At 40.9% G+C, this 18,034-nt stretch overlaps 1 protein-coding gene across 1 annotated transcript in view; it reads right to left on the bottom strand.

Moving 5' to 3' along the window:
* Positions 1-1,212: 1,212 nt before the first annotated feature.
* vegfc (vascular endothelial growth factor c) overlaps positions 1,213-18,034 on the bottom strand; it is a 69,838-nt gene continuing 53,016 nt past the window's right edge. The window contains exons 5-7 of the mRNA XM_049572054.1: positions 11,436-11,578; positions 6,101-6,425; positions 1,213-1,787 (exon numbers count right to left, since the gene is read on the bottom strand). Of these exons, the coding sequence (XP_049428011.1) occupies positions 1,679-1,787; positions 6,101-6,425; positions 11,436-11,578 (577 nt within the window). The 3' untranslated portion in view covers positions 1,213-1,678. The remainder of the gene's footprint in view (positions 1,788-6,100; positions 6,426-11,435; positions 11,579-18,034) is intronic.

Genomic DNA, 18,034 nt, shown 5'->3' with positions numbered 1-18,034 from the left:
GCCTACATTTGGGGTTTCTATCCGCAGTAAAAAAAAAATGAAATTGGGAAAAGTACCTGGTGCATTATTTAAAAACATGAGTTAAATGACTTCTTCCTCAGATCTGAGGATCAGGATGAGATTCCTACTAGGAAATGTGACCTTTTAATTTCACCACAGCAGATGCGGGCTGTCTTTAGCAAAGTTTGCAAAAGAAAATCAATGGGCCCCAATGACTTGCCTGCCTAAAGCTGTTGGAACTATCTGTTGCTTGGTGTCCCATTTTTCTTATCTTGCAAAAAGTGAGTCGAGTACAACAGTACCATGCAGTGGGAATGAGGCTTTTGATTTTCTGGAGGTACATGGAGCCTAAAATGTAACCATGGTGGGTTTTTTTTTTTTAAATAATATTTTTCAGTAAAAATTGGACAGAAGATGATTCTGTAGGAGCGGTAACAAACTTACACAAACCTCAGATCAGCTTAAATGGTATGCTCATGTCACGTCAATTTAAGTGCTCTTTTATATTTTTGGTTTTAAGCTCTCAAATATAAAAACTCTAAAGGTTGTCTGGGTTTGACTGTCAGCTTCATCCATCCGTCCATCCATCCACTAACCGCTTATCCTCTTGAGGGTCGCGGGGGGGCTGAAGCCTATCCCAGCTGACATTGGGCAAGAGGCGGGGTACACCCTGGACAGGTCACCAGACTATCACAGGGCTGACATGTAGACACAGAAAACCATTCACACTCACAGTCAATTTAAAGTCACCAATTAACCTGCATGTCTTTGGACTGTGGGAGGAAGCTGGACTGCCCACACTGACACGGGGAGAACAACTCTGCACAGAGGGGCTCCCAAACCTGGGATTGAACCAGGAACCCTCTTGCTGTGAGGCGACAGTGCTAACCACCACACCACCGTGCCGCCCCTGTCAGTTTAATAATATGAATAAAGTAAAATCAATAGAAGGAGAACCTGGGTAGTTCCAAATAAAGCCTTTACACTATATGCAATGCAGATTTTACCTTTGGCTTTTACTTCACAGCCCTGATTTTCCCAATCAGGTTTTGACAACCTCTAGGTGTGTTTTTCTGATGCTGCATTTGATTAAAAGCAGAATAATGTCAGTAAAATACGCACCAGAGCAGACACACTACATTTACAATATACAACATCCAGTATACTTTATTTTACACATATACTATACATGATACAAAAATATTGATCACAGTGTATTTTCATGGAAAAGACTGAAATTGCAATGAACAGAGGTTGAAAAATAACATTTAATAAATTATATAATCAATATCTGACATAAGAATACAGAGACATAATTAATACAAAACCCCCCAAATATATAAAAAAAAAATATTTAGACAGTATTTTTAAACAAGTGTCGAGCTTTGACTCTTTTTCCTTCAGTCCGTCCTTCCTCTTCTGGGCTCCGATCAGCCGCTCTCCCATTAAATCGACCTCATAGCCAAGTCAGTGCATTTCCCACCTTCAAATCACCAGAGCTTCCCAAATCTGCACTCCAGTCACTAAGGTTTCCCCACGTTCATCAGGGTCCGCACACTTAGCTGCCATCACAGCTGATGGGGATACTCATGACCAGCAGCAGGATGGGTGATTAATTCTACTTGTTAAGTTTGTTATCTGCTCGTCAGCACCTAGTTAGTGTGTTATTAGTCGGCGGTTAGTCCAGACGTCTCCAGTGGGACGGTACACAGCGACACACTTCCTCACTGAAGGAGAAACCTGGCTCACACCTTCGCCTCCTCACCTCGCAGGGAGGCCTGAGACAACTGCAATGAAAAAGAAAAAAAAGAATTAGCTTTAAAACAAATAACATAGCAGCAAAATGTCTACAGAGGGTCAGGATAGGTAAGTAAGAAACTGTTAAAATGTATTGGTTTGGCAGGTTTGGGTCTAACTTTGAGTGCAACAGAAGATCAAACAAATGTACTTCTTAATACATAAACTGTGTATCAGCCAGTTTTGTTCCTGCCCAGGTGGGTTTTCTGGTAAGTCAAGTAAATTTATACAATTGGTAGGCCTGCAGTTTTTAAGTAATATAGTAAACACTGGAACATAAATGCACTCTTTTACAGAGTTGGACATAGAAAGCAGTTGGAATGCCCAGAACAACTCAAATTATGACATCCTTGAGTGAGTTATTTTTGCCACAAGGGGGAAAAGTGTAATACATGGTGCTGAAGGAATAAAGAACATGTAAAGGCTGCCTCCTCTTGGGGATATGAATGTGCTAATGTGAGCCATATCTGACATCAGAGTGAACAGATGTCTGCCCTGAAATGACTCGCATGCAAAACAATAACATCATACACATGTGTGCTGCAAAAACAACCAAATTGTCATATTTGTGAAAAACATGAATGACATAGTGATGCAAGCTTCATCTCCGAAATGGTTGCAATAGTAGGAAGGTCCGATGTCATCATTCTGCAATGTAATCAGCCACATATTTCTGTCTGGGAGAGTGTGTAGTATATTTTCAGAGAAATGGCCCTTCGGAGCAATGGGCGTTTGTTTTCAGGCTGTCGAGCAATTGTGCAATTGTTGTGCAGCAATTGCTGTTGTAAGGAGTGGTGGGGCAGCTATGTAGAATGTTTCAATGAGGACAAGTTCTTCCAAGAACTTAGGATGTCCAGGGCTACATTCCAATATTTCTGTCGGCGCTGTGTGACAATGCTGTCACGGCATGTAGGCGAGCTGGTCCAGTCACAAAGGGTCTGGCAGTCAGGCTCTATTGGCTGCCGAATGGGGCAGCCTTCTGTAGTTTCAACAGACCGCTCCGACACTGTATGATGAGTGATCTGCTCCTGCGCAGTGAAGCATGACGTGGAAATACCATGGATGACGTTGAAAAGCGTTCGGGAATTCTGATACTACTGTTCTCACAGTGGCTGCATAGCCAGTGATCGGATATGAATCAGAGCAAGACCCACATATAAAGTTGCCTTGATCTGATAAGGACAAAAAGTGGATTTGTGTCCGCACTACTCTGAAAAAAATCAGATCTGTGTCCCCTGAGAGCAAGAAAATCAGATGCTGGCCATATCTGCTTGTAGTGTGAACATCGCCTTATTGTCTATGTCCATGATCCTGTGTTTCCCAGAAGTCTGTAGGTTTTCACTACAGCTAAGCACGGCTGTAAATGATTGAGAACCACATCTGTCTTACAAAGACAAACACTAACTACTTTCCTGTGTGTTCTAAAGGTCAAAGGTTAAAAGTAGGATTTAGATTTCATAACAGTAAAAACTAAAGCCTTCAGAGCTCCTGTGATATACAGCCCATGCTTGAACCACCAGAGCAGTATTTCAGACTATTTTACAGTTTCACCTGTGATGCAGTTATTATTCTTCTGGAATCATGAGGCAGTTTGGTCTAAATCCATTTTTAGAGGACTTTTAACCCAATAAAAATAAAATTAATTCAAGTATCTGTGACCACTTGGATTTTCTGGACATGGAATTTGTCAAGTAAATGTCATGGAAGTCAATTTTGGCAACAAAAGCAACAGCCTGAAGCACAAAAACATTAGTACTGGCCTTTATATCTGGTTAACCCCAACCCAGAGTCAAGGTCTACAATTAAATGATTACAGAAGGAGCAGATCCGTGGAATCCAAAGAAAACATGAAGCAATGGAGGGATGGATTTCTGTTTTACGTAGTACTTACTCACTTCATCAACACGACAAAGATTCTGGGACTGGCGTGTAATTGCCACTGCTTCTTGGGCAGCACGGGGTGTCACAGAATACTTAGTCATGGTTACTTAAAGAGATCTATGGGTCCATGATGAAATACACAGAGGAGTTCAAATAGACACACACACACACACACACACACACACACACACACACACACACACACACACACTCTCTCTTTCAAACACACACTCACAGCCACATACGCACCAGAGCCAGATCCCAGACACTAGATTCCTACCGTTACGTTATACTCATAAATCACTCTCAAACAAGGTCACAAAGGGTCAAGATTGGACGGGATGGATGGATGTGTGTGTATGTGTGTGTGTTTCCTTCTGTGCGGGGAGAGGAAATGGTTAAGTGACAGCTAGGAGAAGTCATTAGCGCACTGAGGTCTTGTATTACACACTAGGTTTACTGCAATAACCACCTACCACTGCCGGACCAGCGGTTTTCTCTGGCTGAACAAAGCCACTAACACTGCCAATATGTGTGTGTGTTTGTGTGTTAGAGCAGGGGTTGACTTCACTATAGGATGATGCAACCAATGAACCACTGAAATATTGAAACAAGAACCTTAGCTGCCAATTGCCGCACCATGATCACAGTGATACAGAAATCATTTACGCTACTTACGTCATTCATTAAACTTTGTGGAGCATAACTGAGCTGATAATTCTAAGGCAACACACGTGGCTTCACATAACACATTGCAATATGATATTACAAATACAGCTATGTAAACTAAAAGAACAAGAAAGAATTGCGTGTAGGGACAATGTTTGGTTCTTCTTCTTTGGTAATTGCATTTTCATCCCTATCCAGGGTAATACAGTATATACTCTAGTTTCCAATGAAAAATAGTAATTGATTTTGGCTGTCAATAGCTATGTTTCCATCCAAAAGTGATTTGAATCATTGGGAAATGTGCATTAAAAGAAATACGAATCCTGTGTGTTTCCATTAGATGTACGGACTTTGGTGAAAACTACGAAGTCGCGCGAGTTTTCCGCAGAACCGGAAACAAAACAAGTCTCGCATTCTTCTTCTTCTACGTTTTCTGGCGGTTGGCAACCAGCTTGTAAATGCATTACCACCTTCCCGACCTGGAGTGTGTCATCGCCATGGAGAGAGGTGCGCTACGTCAGACTTAATTCAAACATAACTGTTTCCATCCCCTGTTTTGCGAATCAACATCTTTTCGAATCAACCAAAACCCGGCTAAAGCGAGTGTATTTTAGTTTGTGCGAATCAGGGGATTTTAATTCGAATTTTGGCGTTTCCATCATAATTTTCCGATGCGATACTTCTAGATGCGCATCTAAACAGACTGATGGAAACATGGCTAATATAGATTTAAAATCAAATGAGTAATAGTAATTTTACTAGGACTTGGTATCTTGTAAAAGAAATCCAATACCAGTACCCTTAAAGTGATAACAATACCAATAGAGTACTTCAATTGAGACCTTTGTATCTACTATAGGTGTATAGATGTCATACTCTTGAATGTTTTGGTGGCTTTTCACTGAACCGCCAACTCTATAAAATATACTGCACTCAACTTCACCTCACCGCAGTCTATGGTTTGTAGCTCCTGCAGTTATGGGCTAATCATACATCACAATAAATCAGCTTGTGGTAATTGACTGTGAACAAACCCATAGAAGGATTTTTTTCTAGATATGGGAAGAAAAAGGATCAAATGAAAAGAAAAGTTTCAATGCCACTTGGTACTGGGTTATTTCAGTCCATGCCCTAATGATATTGAGTACTGATACCCTGCCATAGTTATTACAAGGATAATAACCCTTCCTCTTACCTGTTTCCGAAGCATTAGAATGGAATAGATGGATGTATGGATGGACTATATATAGATGGATGAGTGGGTAGATGGATGGATGGACAAATGGATGGATGAATGCATTACCCTACACTTCTCTCTTCAGTTGGGATGTACCATCCCCAGCAACAATATAAACAGCAGAGAAAAACAAACACTGGCTCAGGATTGTACTTATCTATACTGGCTTACCTTTCTTTTCATTTTTGAGAACTTTTCTTTAAGGCGTTAATAAGTATAATCAAATTACTGACTTAAGTTTTACACAATTGTCGGTGGAAACTTGGCGACGAGACTGTTACCATAAGGTGTGTTTCTATCCACCTCTTTTTATGTGCATTTCCAATTTTAACGTTAAAAAATGACGAGAGGAGAGGGCAAAAATTCTCAAAAAACAAAACATGGGTGCAACAAACTGCAATAGAAACTGATCCAGTGTGTGTGCTATGCCTTTATACATCCATCCAAGTTTAAGGCAAATGATTTTTCCCCAAAAGTGGCAGCAGATGAAAGTGAACCCCTCATATCCCTCCTCACCTGCATGTGGCTTGGTGAAACCTCCTTCCTTTTAGGAAACACTTGTTGGGTGACTCGTTACATTCGCAGGAACACTTTGTTTTATTGAGGGGCTGGTGCCGCGGACATGTCTTGCTACATGTGCACTGACAGGTCTCCTTATTGAAGATGTAGTTCTGTGGACAGGAGGGAGAAGGCAAGTGGTTGCAAACACACTGGCAGGTGTTGCGGTCGAGGTGTCGGTTAGGGCCGCAGTCTTGAGTTTGATCCCCGCGCCGACACACACACTGACAGGTTTCCACGTCCAGTTCCTTATCTGGGCCACACACATCTGCTGAGAATATGTCTATGGAGATAAAAGAAGAGGGAGATGCTAAGAGTTTGTCTTAAATGACTAAAGACAGAGAGTGTACTGATATACAGTCTTTAAATATATTAGCTGGGTTGTATCAATGTTTAAAGTTGCAGTATATATATAGTAAATATTATGAAGCTAATATGAATATACAATTGTTACTTGAAACGTAAAGATTACACACGTGGTTTCTGTAAATATAAAGAATTCAAATGACACCTTCTGCAAAACACTCTTGTAAATGCTGGTTATTGAAAACGCAACCACATGTAAAATCTGTGTGTGACAGTTGTTTGATGACACTGATAAGCTATGTAATTGAGACATCCCTGAAATGAACTAGCAATGTTCTCTCTGTCCTCAGGGACAACACAGATGGTTCTCTTTCAATTCTGGTAAATCATCTTTTAGCTGAAAAACACAGTGAGAGATGGAGAGAGAGCAACAGAAGGTCTGGCAAATGGATGTTGAGACTGTTCCATACACACATACTCTGTGTGTGTGTCTACAGATGAACAAACACTGATAACAAAGACACACAGTTTACGGCTGACAAAATGCAAGCTGTGTCTACTCCAGCATAGCAGCATGTGCTGACACAGACTAACAACCTAAATCAATGTAATGAGCTTCAATGGAACTATATTTTCCCCCGAGGACGACTGTTTTCCAACTGAGAATGAAATCTTTAACCCAATCGCCAGAAAAAATGTTTGCATTGTATGTTTCTGCAAACCGCTGATACGTTACATTTGCAGCACTGTTGGTAAAAAACAACCACTTTTTGTGCTACTATTTTGGCAGACAAAGCAGCCGTGTCTCTGTTAAAAACAACAGCTTTTCGTGCCTAAATAACTGCTTGGAAAACAGCGAGGGTCTATAAAAACCACCCACGTTTAGTACCTAAAAAATCCCTGTGAACACAGTAATGACTTGCTCATGTTCTTGTTTGTTGGTCTCCAACAGTAGTTTGTAGTGGTCTGCAGTAGGGATCAATCGATATGGTTTTTTCAGAGCTGATGCCGATACCGATTATTATGAAACAGAGATACCAATAGCCGATATCAACTGATATATGTCTGCTGTAAAAATCATAGTTGACATAGCATTAAAAAACTAAACACTGACAAAGAAACACCAGAGGCAGGATAAAAACTCAGAATAAAGAACAAAATTATAGATTTTTCAATAAAAAGGAAAATAAATAAGTTAAAAATAAATAAAAAACAAAGTTGAAGAATATGCCAGCTACATAAAAAAAAAGATTAAAATAAATAAATACACAATAATCATAAATACAAAATTAAAAAGAAATAAATAAATAAAATTAAGGAGAGCTCAATTAAAAGCCAGGCTAAAAAGGTAGGTCTTGAGTTGCTTTTAAGAGCCTAAAGTGGTATGTACAGGCAGTGAGAAGCACGCCAGGGCAAAACAACGCAGCTAAGGAAAACAAAACTGTATATGGGCATATTGGTGGAAAAAATCACCAATACCGATAACCCTAAAAATTCATAATATCGGCCCCGATAATCGGCCAGGCCAATTATCTGTCGACCCCTAGTCTGCAGCTTGGCAGGTATCTCACCAAGTGACACACCTTCCATGTCTGACCAACCATCTCAGCTGTGGCTCAGAGGTAGAGGGGTTCGATCCCCGGCTCCTCCAGTCCACATGTCAAACTATCCTTGGGATACTGAACTCCAAATTGCTCCTGATGGCTGATCCATCAGTGTGCGAATGGTTACTGCGTAGCAAGTCGCACCATGTATGGTAGCCTAGCTCACCAGTGTGTGAATGTGACATGTAAGCATTTGGCATGGTCGGAAGACTAGAAAGGCACTATACTACACTTGCAGTCCATTACATTCCCCTCCACCTCCCGATGGTTACAAAGATTGATGTGAATTGTACAAATGTAAGTTACTCGTGTTTTGCAGAAAAACACAATGCCAACATCTTCTTTCGGCGACTATGCTGAAATCATCACTACACAGTATCATGTCCCAAGAAGTCTCAGTCTCCTAAACACTTTTAAATAGCTCCCTTAAATAAATCATTTTTGCCCTGAAATGACTTCTTAATAATTCATACCCTTGAATTACTTGCCCAAAATTACATTATTCAGGATCAACAAACATCAACGGCACACTGGAATTCCTCCGGGTAAAACCATCAAAACACAGAAAAGGATACCATTCAGCCAGAGGGAGAGAGACATTGCCAGTTTCCTCAGTTTGTGGGAATGGTGTGTTTATCATGTTTTATTTACCACAGGGGCATCCAAGAGGGCATTTTTGCAGATTTTTTTTTTTCAGTCTCAACCTTTAAAATAAAATTAGAGGGAGAGAAGTAGTCGCCATGTGCTGTATAGGTAAAGCTTGAGCTAGAGCTAATCTTTACACTAAATGTTCTGTGTCCTGTTATCTTTTCACAAATAATTTGTTTTGGCCTGTGATTCGTGAGTAGCTGAGGAATCTGCTACTCTGGGGTCTCCGCATTCTGCTCTTTCGCGTTTGTTTACACAGAGTCCAGAGTTTTATCATAGCCAAACACACACAAACACATAGGAACTTGGAAACACGCACACACACACACATACAGACTCTCGACAAACACACTGCAGTCATAAATATTCCTCAGTGAACACATGAACATTCTCCTGTCACAAAGACTAACACAGAGAAGGATGGCTCTGCTAACAGTGTGTGTTTGCTTCAGTGTTTGGTATGTGTGTGCTCACTGCAGGCCTTGGGGACACGGCATCATGCAGCAACAGGCCACACTGATCAGTTGCATCTATTGGCAGCTACTGTATTTACTTGTACTGTGCTGTAATCTAAAGTTTGATCTGCAGTATTGCATTTTTCTAGCTTTAGAACATTACTGTTATCTGACCCAAAACCTCTGTCTTCTTTCTCTGAGGTCTGATTTTTGGACTCAATAAACTCTCTTAACCGCACAAACTTGTTGTATTTTGCTTATTTTAATTAATGCCACGTGTTCACAAAGTGGTATGCACCCCCATGTGAGGATCAAATTAATTTACAAAACAAAATATTTGATCATTTGTTACTTTTTTCCATAAATTTTGAGAGTTTGAACAGGGTTCAGTGGGACTTTCAGGGTGACAGCAGTGTGCATGTCATCTAGTAAACAAGCCAATTTAGCCCTCTGAGCTAATCTGTGCTAACTATACTAACGATAGATTGGAAATGTGCATCAACATTTTTTGCCAACACTTGATATCAAACAAAAGCCAGAGATTGTGTCATACTTAATTACTACAAGCTGTAAATTAACCCCTTCTAAGCAGAGGGCAGAAGATAACATCATCTCTGATCCTGACTGGGCAAAGCCTCTCTTCCTCCGGGCAGCTGCTTTCATCTCACTCAGAGTCACCCTGGGTCTGCAGCTGCCTGTTCTAGAGAGCACAATGAAACTGAGGATTGAAACGTCCCCAGAAGCACACTTGATGCTTAACTTGAAGAATCTCATTTGACTGAGGGGTCTCCGACTGATGATTCAAATCTTCAGCTTACAGGATGCAGCCCTCATTCACCTTAAACTTAGTTTAGCATTTCTGTACTGCAATTTCTTGTTACTTATCAGCGGACATAGACGATACAGCTCTGCGATAAACTTCTATCAGCTGATAAACCAGCCAGACTGAAGGGTCTATAGCTCTGCTGTCAATGCTGTGCCATCTCAGAGTATTCATTAGGCCTAAAATGTTGTCACTAGGACAGATGTAAAGCTCTGGGTAGCCCTACAGTTAGTTGATCAACTTCCTCCCAACCCTCACCCTACGGTCATGAGCTCTGGGTAGTGACTGAAAGAAAGCGTTCGGCGAGCTCAGCCTTAGAGAGAGAGCTTGGACATCTGGAGTGAGCTCGGAGCAGAGCTGCTGCTCCTTTGCAATGAAAGAGGTCAGTTGAAGTGGCTCGGGAATCTGATCAGGATGCCTCCTGGGTGCCTCCTGTAAGAGGTGTCCACGTCCTACTGGTAGGAGGCCCCGGGGCAGACCCAAAAAATGCTGGAGGGATTTATATCTTGTCTGGCCTTGGATTGCCTCAGGGTCCTGCAGAAGGAGCTGGAAAATTTTGCTGGGGAGAGAGACGTCTGGAGTACTTTGCTTGGCCTGCTGCCCCTGTGACCTAGCTTTGGATAAGTGGTTGAAAGTGGATGAATGGATGGAAGGAAAGATATCTAGTAGCTGTGCTTGGTTGTTTGTCATTACATGACATACAGTGTCCAATGCTGTATCCAAAAGTTTGTTTATCTCAGTGACAATTTACCTTGCAACTACTGAAGTGTGTAAGCTCCCAGGCTGAAACGCTCACCTTTTTTAGAATGGACAGCAGTGCTACACCCAGTGACCTTTTCCTTTCTCTACTTTCACTCAGGTTGGACAAATGCTACTTGCTTCCTGAAAATTTGTTTTACAATATGTATAGACATGGCAGATTAGCACTGCAATGATGATTGGCTCTTCAGATGTGGCCATCATCTATGGCCACCTTTACGTTCGGTTCTTTCATCTATGCATTGTTTCAAAAGAATTCCCACCAGAGAGCTCCCATTAGTTGTAGTACATCGAGCTGAGAGAGGTGAATTTAAGGTATGCAGCTAGTATAAACAGCAGCTGACGTCATCGTAGTGTTTCCACATTAAAAGCTGATTTCCTGTCTACATCATTAAATACATTTATTTAGGTTTTCCAAAAAGCATACATTCACATGACCACACACACAGCTACCATTAGCTTTGCCCTCTACTCTGCTTATTACTCCAATCTGAGCTTTGTTGGCAGCGAAGGGTAATTTCCCTGCTATTAGACCTACTGTATTCTTATCAACAGCGGTAATTGTTGGTCTTCCTTAGCTTCTGTCATTTTCTCTGGGCTACTACAGGAAAAATAAGCAAACACAATTTCCTCTGCAATGTTTTTGGAAAAAAATGACAAGAAATTCATTAAAAGTCTGCTTGTGTGCAAACACTCACCAAGGTGCTGTTGGGAGGGCCTCGGAGGGGGCAGTGGTGGAGGAGGTGGGTTGTGGTGTACATTGGCAGTAACGCTGACACACCGACACTGCCTGCTGCTCCAAGACTGACCCGGAGGACATGTCCTGTTGGCTATTGGGCACCTTCAACAGAGAGACAGAGATAAAGATTGAAAAAAGACACCTGAGACGTTGTTGCTAGAGATGCCTGATATTGGTAATGCAGTCTTCTATATTAAGTTCTTGGAGATGCCCTCTTCAGACCCAAACTACTACTGTAAACACTGACATCTACAGGGATGATTTGTGGTCCCACTGGGATCACAACTGGCATCCATGCAGTTCGAAAGTGAACAAAGACAAAACTGCTCATGTTTTGTCTCACGTTTGAATAAAAACAGCAGTTTTTATTAGTTACAACCAATTTGTAGCTCCATTAAATGTGTTTGAATAAGAACACAATCAAATGCCTCCATGTAAAGTAAAGACTCTCTTACTGCCATTCCCACAGAGAATTAACACCCTTCATTGGCCCAATTAGCCAACATGAGCATAATTAGCCATTAACCAGTTTAATTCCCATTGTACTCAAGCTGCAAATGAGTCTTCATTCTGCTTTGATTGTCTATTTTGGATCATTGCTCAAAACGACTGAATCCCCCCCAGCTCTCGTCAATCCTCCGTGTAAAACTGTAGGTCACTGCTGCCAATGAACACCAGTGCCAAATGGCAGACGACCAATCTAAAATGAGTGAAAGTGAGGAGTGTATCAATTCAAAGCAAGTCTGATATTTTTTTCAGCAGATGGGCAGCACTCCAGAGGGATCCCCATGCTTCTGCAGAATGTTCAAGTGGGGAACTGTTTCTAATGGGTTAGCCGTAAGAGCTTGATAAGCTAATGTACTACAAAGCTTGTTACTGTGAGGAAGTTTTGAGGTCTTTTTCTTTTCTTACTCATATTTCCCTTTGGTACTGATTTCTGTTATAATGCCCAAATTTCACTTTTTTGTCATCTGTTGTCATGTATTAGTTACGTTTGACTTCACACCCTTCATCTACCCCTTCAGGATTAGTTATCTTTCAGTGATTTGTTCTTTTTTTTTTAAATGACCTCTTAACACTACATGACATGGCACTCTCCATGCCTTAGGCTGTCCATGAAGGCGCATGGAAGGGCGGAGAGGTATGCTCTCTCAGGCTCAGACTTTCCTCATTTGCATGTGGAAGGGCATAGAGGTGTGCTCTCTCTGCCTTAAGCCTGATTTATGGTCCTGCGGCGTACCTACAACGTACCTACGTCGTTGCCGTGATGCCGCCGTGAACCCTTCAAACTTCTCCGTCACTCCATTTCGTCGCGGTGCATTTCACCGCCAGAGCGGTAGGAGGCTGCGTTCCTTTCCTGAATGGTTATCGTCGTCTCTAGTTGATTCTTTGTTTAGCTTCTGGCTTTTCTGGTCACAGAGAAATGAATGCAGAGCACGGACAGACGGCTCCGTCCATATCTGTATTGAATGTTGAGCATAAATGGGCCTAAATACTGCAACATATGTGCAACATCTACATCGCAACAGAAGATGTTTAAAGATGCCGGGGATGGCGCAATCTGGAAATATGGAACCGGAAATGCGTTGCTACCAAGCAAACCAATCACAGCCCTCTTGGTCTGCGCTGGGTCTGCATTGCCTCGACGTGTAGTTACATTTTTGGGGAGGTGCACGTCATGGCGAGCCTTCTGTGTAGCCACGTACCCTACGACGTAGCGACGTCGTTGATTTAACACAGGACCATAAATCAGGCTTTAGGCTTTTCATGTAGGTGCTTGGGAAAGGCTTTCTGCATAGGCCTAGAAAAGGCAGAGAGGTCCCAGAACAGATCCATGCCGCCAAATATAATACTGCAAATGGAAATAAAATTTTCTTTGACAAAACTGGTCCTGACCAAATACGCTTGTTATGTATGAGGCATAAATACATTGGAAAGAGATGTAAGTATGTCACATGACATGATGTAACTGTAAAGAGGATGTAGGTAAAGTCAAAAGAAGCCCATGTTTACTTTCACACAGGACAAGAACAGCAGTCTCCTGCGTAAAAGTCCGATGTTTGTTGACCCATCCACCACCCTTACCTTCTCACTTGTGGACTTTCTTGCTCTTTATTCTACCTATGGGGTCGTAACATTAACCACCGCCAACTGCGTGATGTTATATAGTTAGGGAATCTATCTGTCCACCACGACAAAGGATAATATTTGACTTTCCACTGGGTTTCTGTGGTGTTAAGAGGTAGTGATCATTTACTGTATTTTTGTGAGACTAGATAGGATGTTAAATGTGGACAGAGATGAAACAGGCTTGAAACTTTTAACCAGAGATGGTAGCCAAACCCTGATTTTCAGCTTGGGTGACTTCCACAATAACTGTGACAGCAAACATCCAATTCCTACAAATTTCTTCAATAAATCCTGTCTAATCTCATCTGAAAGATTAATTTTACATGATCTTCAAAATGTTTAGAGCAAAGTCTAAATGTAACACCAAAACTAGTATCAACCCAGCAGGAAAAAAAATCATCATTCTTTGTATGTGATCTTCAGGAGCTGCCAGGGTTAGAAACTGGGCAATTAACTGGTTCAAGACATGGGATTCCTTAGATCTTTATGCGTGTGAATGTTAAATCTCTTAACAAACTGCCCGCGATAAGCCATTTGAGGGATTGTAGACAAATAAATACCTTGATCAAAGAAAGATTTCTTGGGTCAGCTTCAATCAGACGGTCATGAGAGAGAGGGAAGTATCAGAGGATTATCTTTGATGAAATATCTCTGGGATTTCTACAGCCTTATGTCATTTTGGAATGAGGAATGCTTATGTGCAGTTGCAGACACTCTACTGCTATATTTATACAGCTTCTGACATTATTATTAAATATTTTGCAGCAGAGCCAAAGGAAAATATTATGGTTGTACTTTTTCTCACCTATTGTTAAAACTAAAATGTCATTTTCTCAACCACTTCCCCTTGAAGGGCAACATGCTAAGTATGATCATGAACATGGTTAACATTGCCTGCATCCCAAAGTACTGCAAGTGCCCGTACAAAGTAATTACTATTGCATGAGGTATGAAAACAACTGGGACATACTACCTCACCATGACATTGCACTTTGACTTTCTTGCTCATATATCCATTATATTCTGTAGCACAAAATCTGAACTAAAAATACAGTATGTGATTTGGAACACAGCAGATATTAACGTTATCGCTTCATGTTACCTTGGAGACCTAACAAAACATCTTTTGCCATGCTCACCAGAGACACGGATCAACCCGGAGAGCTTTGCTGTTGTTACTTTGCATTGTATGTAGTTTCAGTAATAACTCTATACATTGTAGATTCTAACATGCAGTATGTTCATGACAGTAAAATTACACATGCAGTCTCTGTCATTGCTATTTTCATATGTCTGTCCTTTTGTTGTTGTTTATTTTGTTCACTTAAGCAGTTTCTGTTCCTGTTATTCATGCTTTTCATCTGTCATTGCGGCTTCTGTCAGGTGTCTATGAGCTGTCATGTGTCTGCAGCTTAGTCGATGAGAAGTCTTCCACTGTGCAGAGAATTCTGGGTCAAAATAGACAGGCAAGCATGTTGGCTTGTATTCTGCAAACTGTGACCAGATGCAGTGGTGCATCCTGTTATTTTTTGGCATACTGCATTTGACATGCTATTTATTGAGACATGCTAAATGATTTTCTGGCATACTAAATAGTATGGTAGTATAGGTAATGGAATGCACAATTTATACCTACTAAACAGCATGTTAACATCATGAGCATGTTAGCATGCTGACTGAGAGTATTTAGCTCACAGCACCACTGTGCCTGAGCACAGCTTCACAGTGCCACTATGGCTACTTACTCCAGTTTAAATATAAGAGCTTGTATTTTACTATATTAACCAGATGTCTTTATCACCAATGGCAACTTTCAGTAAGTGTAGTAATATTATAGCACAACAAAAAGGAAAGGTTTGATGGTGGTGGACAGGTACGCACTGAAGGCCAGGGTTTATCCCCCATATCTCACAAGCAGTCAACATCAGGTTTCTTTAATATTCAACCTTGACCACGATCTTTCCTTAACCTTAACCAAGTCACTTTAGTTGCCTTAACACAGGTACAACTTCACCATACTTGCAAGGTACAGATACAGTATTGTGAAATAAATGATTACAAAATGTCAGCAGTGGCATTTTGATTGTGCATGGACCAAACATGGCTTAGAATAGTTTAGCTGATTAGGAGACTGGAAGGAAGCAGATTGTAGGCAAATAAACATCATCATCAAAGACAGGCCTCTTGGGTCAACTTCAGATAGGTGGAGGACAGTTACTGATATCTCTGTGAGGCTACAGCAGCTCTGCTGTTTGCCATGTTAAAACCACATGACCTTGTTATCTGCTTATCTAGCTCGTTTTTTTCTTTTACCCATTCCTCTTAAATAATTTTTCATTTTTTCATGTCCTTTTATAGTCTTTCACCTCATTTCTTCCTTACTGACTGCTCTATACAACGCCAAGAAAGCATATTTATTGCCTCTAAAGTCCACCGTTTCTGTCTAGAAACCACAGAGGCTGTCATGATAGTCTTCTAGCTGTGCGTCAATTCAAGAAATACATGTGTTTTTAAAGGACCAGTGGTTCTTGGTAATAGCCCTGTGTAGCTGAGTGTAGCTTTTGATATGAGGACTGTAATGCTTGCCTGTTGCTGTAGCATTTACTGTAATATGTTTGGAATGATTTAATATAGTAAACAGGCAAGAGCTAATGTATGTAGCAGGAATCAAACTAACGGGAAATGACAAAGTAAAGCTGTAGATGACTGAGACATTCCTCTTGTCATGAGCAACTATTAACGACTAAAAAAAAAAAATCACAGCAGGGAAATGATGAAGCATGGAAATATCACACACACAACACATATTATTATCACCCACATATTTGTTAAAGTCTAACCACTTCAGTCACTTTACAGGAAATGAGCAGGCTGACAGTTATCAGCTGATGTGTCACTGTGAATGAATGTTTCTCCACTGAATCATGATGGTTTAGATTCCTCAGATATTCAGAGCCTCCAGAGACAGAATCTCATTCTCAAACACGTCAGTATTTTAGAACCTCATAGTTTTGGCCATCATTCCTATAACCAATGATGATGTCTTTACTCACCAGGTTTCTTGTTGAGCTTGAGAACAAATCATTACAGTAAAGCCCCAGAGGGCAGAAACAGGTGCTGCGCTATCAATTTCAGTCACATTGACCCTGAAACATGTTTTGAGTTTTATCCATTGTTGAAAAGAGGACATTACTCGCTAATATCAGTATTGTTTTGTAGTCCAAATATTAAGCAAATGATATCACTTTACATAATGACTGTAACTGAGCCATGATTCAGGAAAAACAGCCCTTAAAGTTTTTCGTACGGTGACTGCAAATAATACACAATAGAGCCCATTAGCATTTTTAACTGAGAGTGCACGCTTCACTCCAGGGGCTGTCACAGAGAAAAAAATTACGCAGAAAAGCTAAGGGACACTTTCATTTTGTAGCTAGCAAGTAGGGCTGCTCAAGTAATCAAATTTTAATCTAGATTACGTTTTGGGCTTTCAACAATCATGAAAACAAAATAACCGACATAAAACGATTATGCGCTTCTTGTCAGTTAACTCTCGTTATCTTGTGTTGTGTCTTGTGTCAAAAACAGCATGCAGAAAATGGCAGAGGGAGAGCGAGAGAGGTTGATCTGTGTGTGTGTGTGTGTGTGTGTGTGTGTGTGCGCGTGCGTGTGTGTGTGCGTGCGTGTGTGTGTGTACACATCAGGGCCAAACTCCGCCGTGCGCGATACAGAGAGCCGAGGAGAATTGTAAATGCGCGACCATGTGGAGACAGACATGACATGCTGTCGTGTAAATAAGTCATCACGTGCGCCGCATAATCGTTTGTATAATCGTGATTTCAATTTTGACCAAAATAATCGTGATTATGATTTTTTCCATAATCAAGCAGCCCTACCAGCAAGGTACCAAATAACGCATTCCCAACAACACAGTGCAGGAACATGAGAAAATATTGTTTATGTCAGTAGAACCGCAGTCCATTTGACAAACAATGTTAGCATACAGTCAATCTGGAAATCCATTGGTAAAAAACAAAACAAAAACAAAAACAAAAAATAATAATAATAATTTTTTTTTTTCTTCCTTTACCTCTGGAGGCACAGCCCAGAGTTTTTCGACTAACGGAAGTGCAGGAGCCTCGGCGATTGCTCACGCCCGTCACTTCCGGCGGTGCCCCCAGGGAATCACCGTGTTGTTTACAAATACTTCGGGTAGAAAACCAGCAGTTTAGCTATATATCACATTTTTCACATCACTATATCACCGTGTAGACTAATCTGATGTATAAGATGAGATAAGACAAGATAAGATGTTTGTTAAGTCTATAAACACAATGATTGAGCAAATGTTATTTCTGTGTGTTTTGTAATTAACATGGTTATCGTAGATCAGCTGGGCTAACCGTTAGCTGTTAACGTTAGCAGTGT

The sequence above is a fragment of the Epinephelus fuscoguttatus genome, linkage group LG3, assembly GCF_011397635.1.
Source record: "Epinephelus fuscoguttatus linkage group LG3, E.fuscoguttatus.final_Chr_v1".
Classification (NCBI taxonomy): Eukaryota; Metazoa; Chordata; class Actinopteri; order Perciformes; family Serranidae; genus Epinephelus; species Epinephelus fuscoguttatus.
This window is presented reverse-complemented; position numbering and strand designations above follow the sequence as displayed.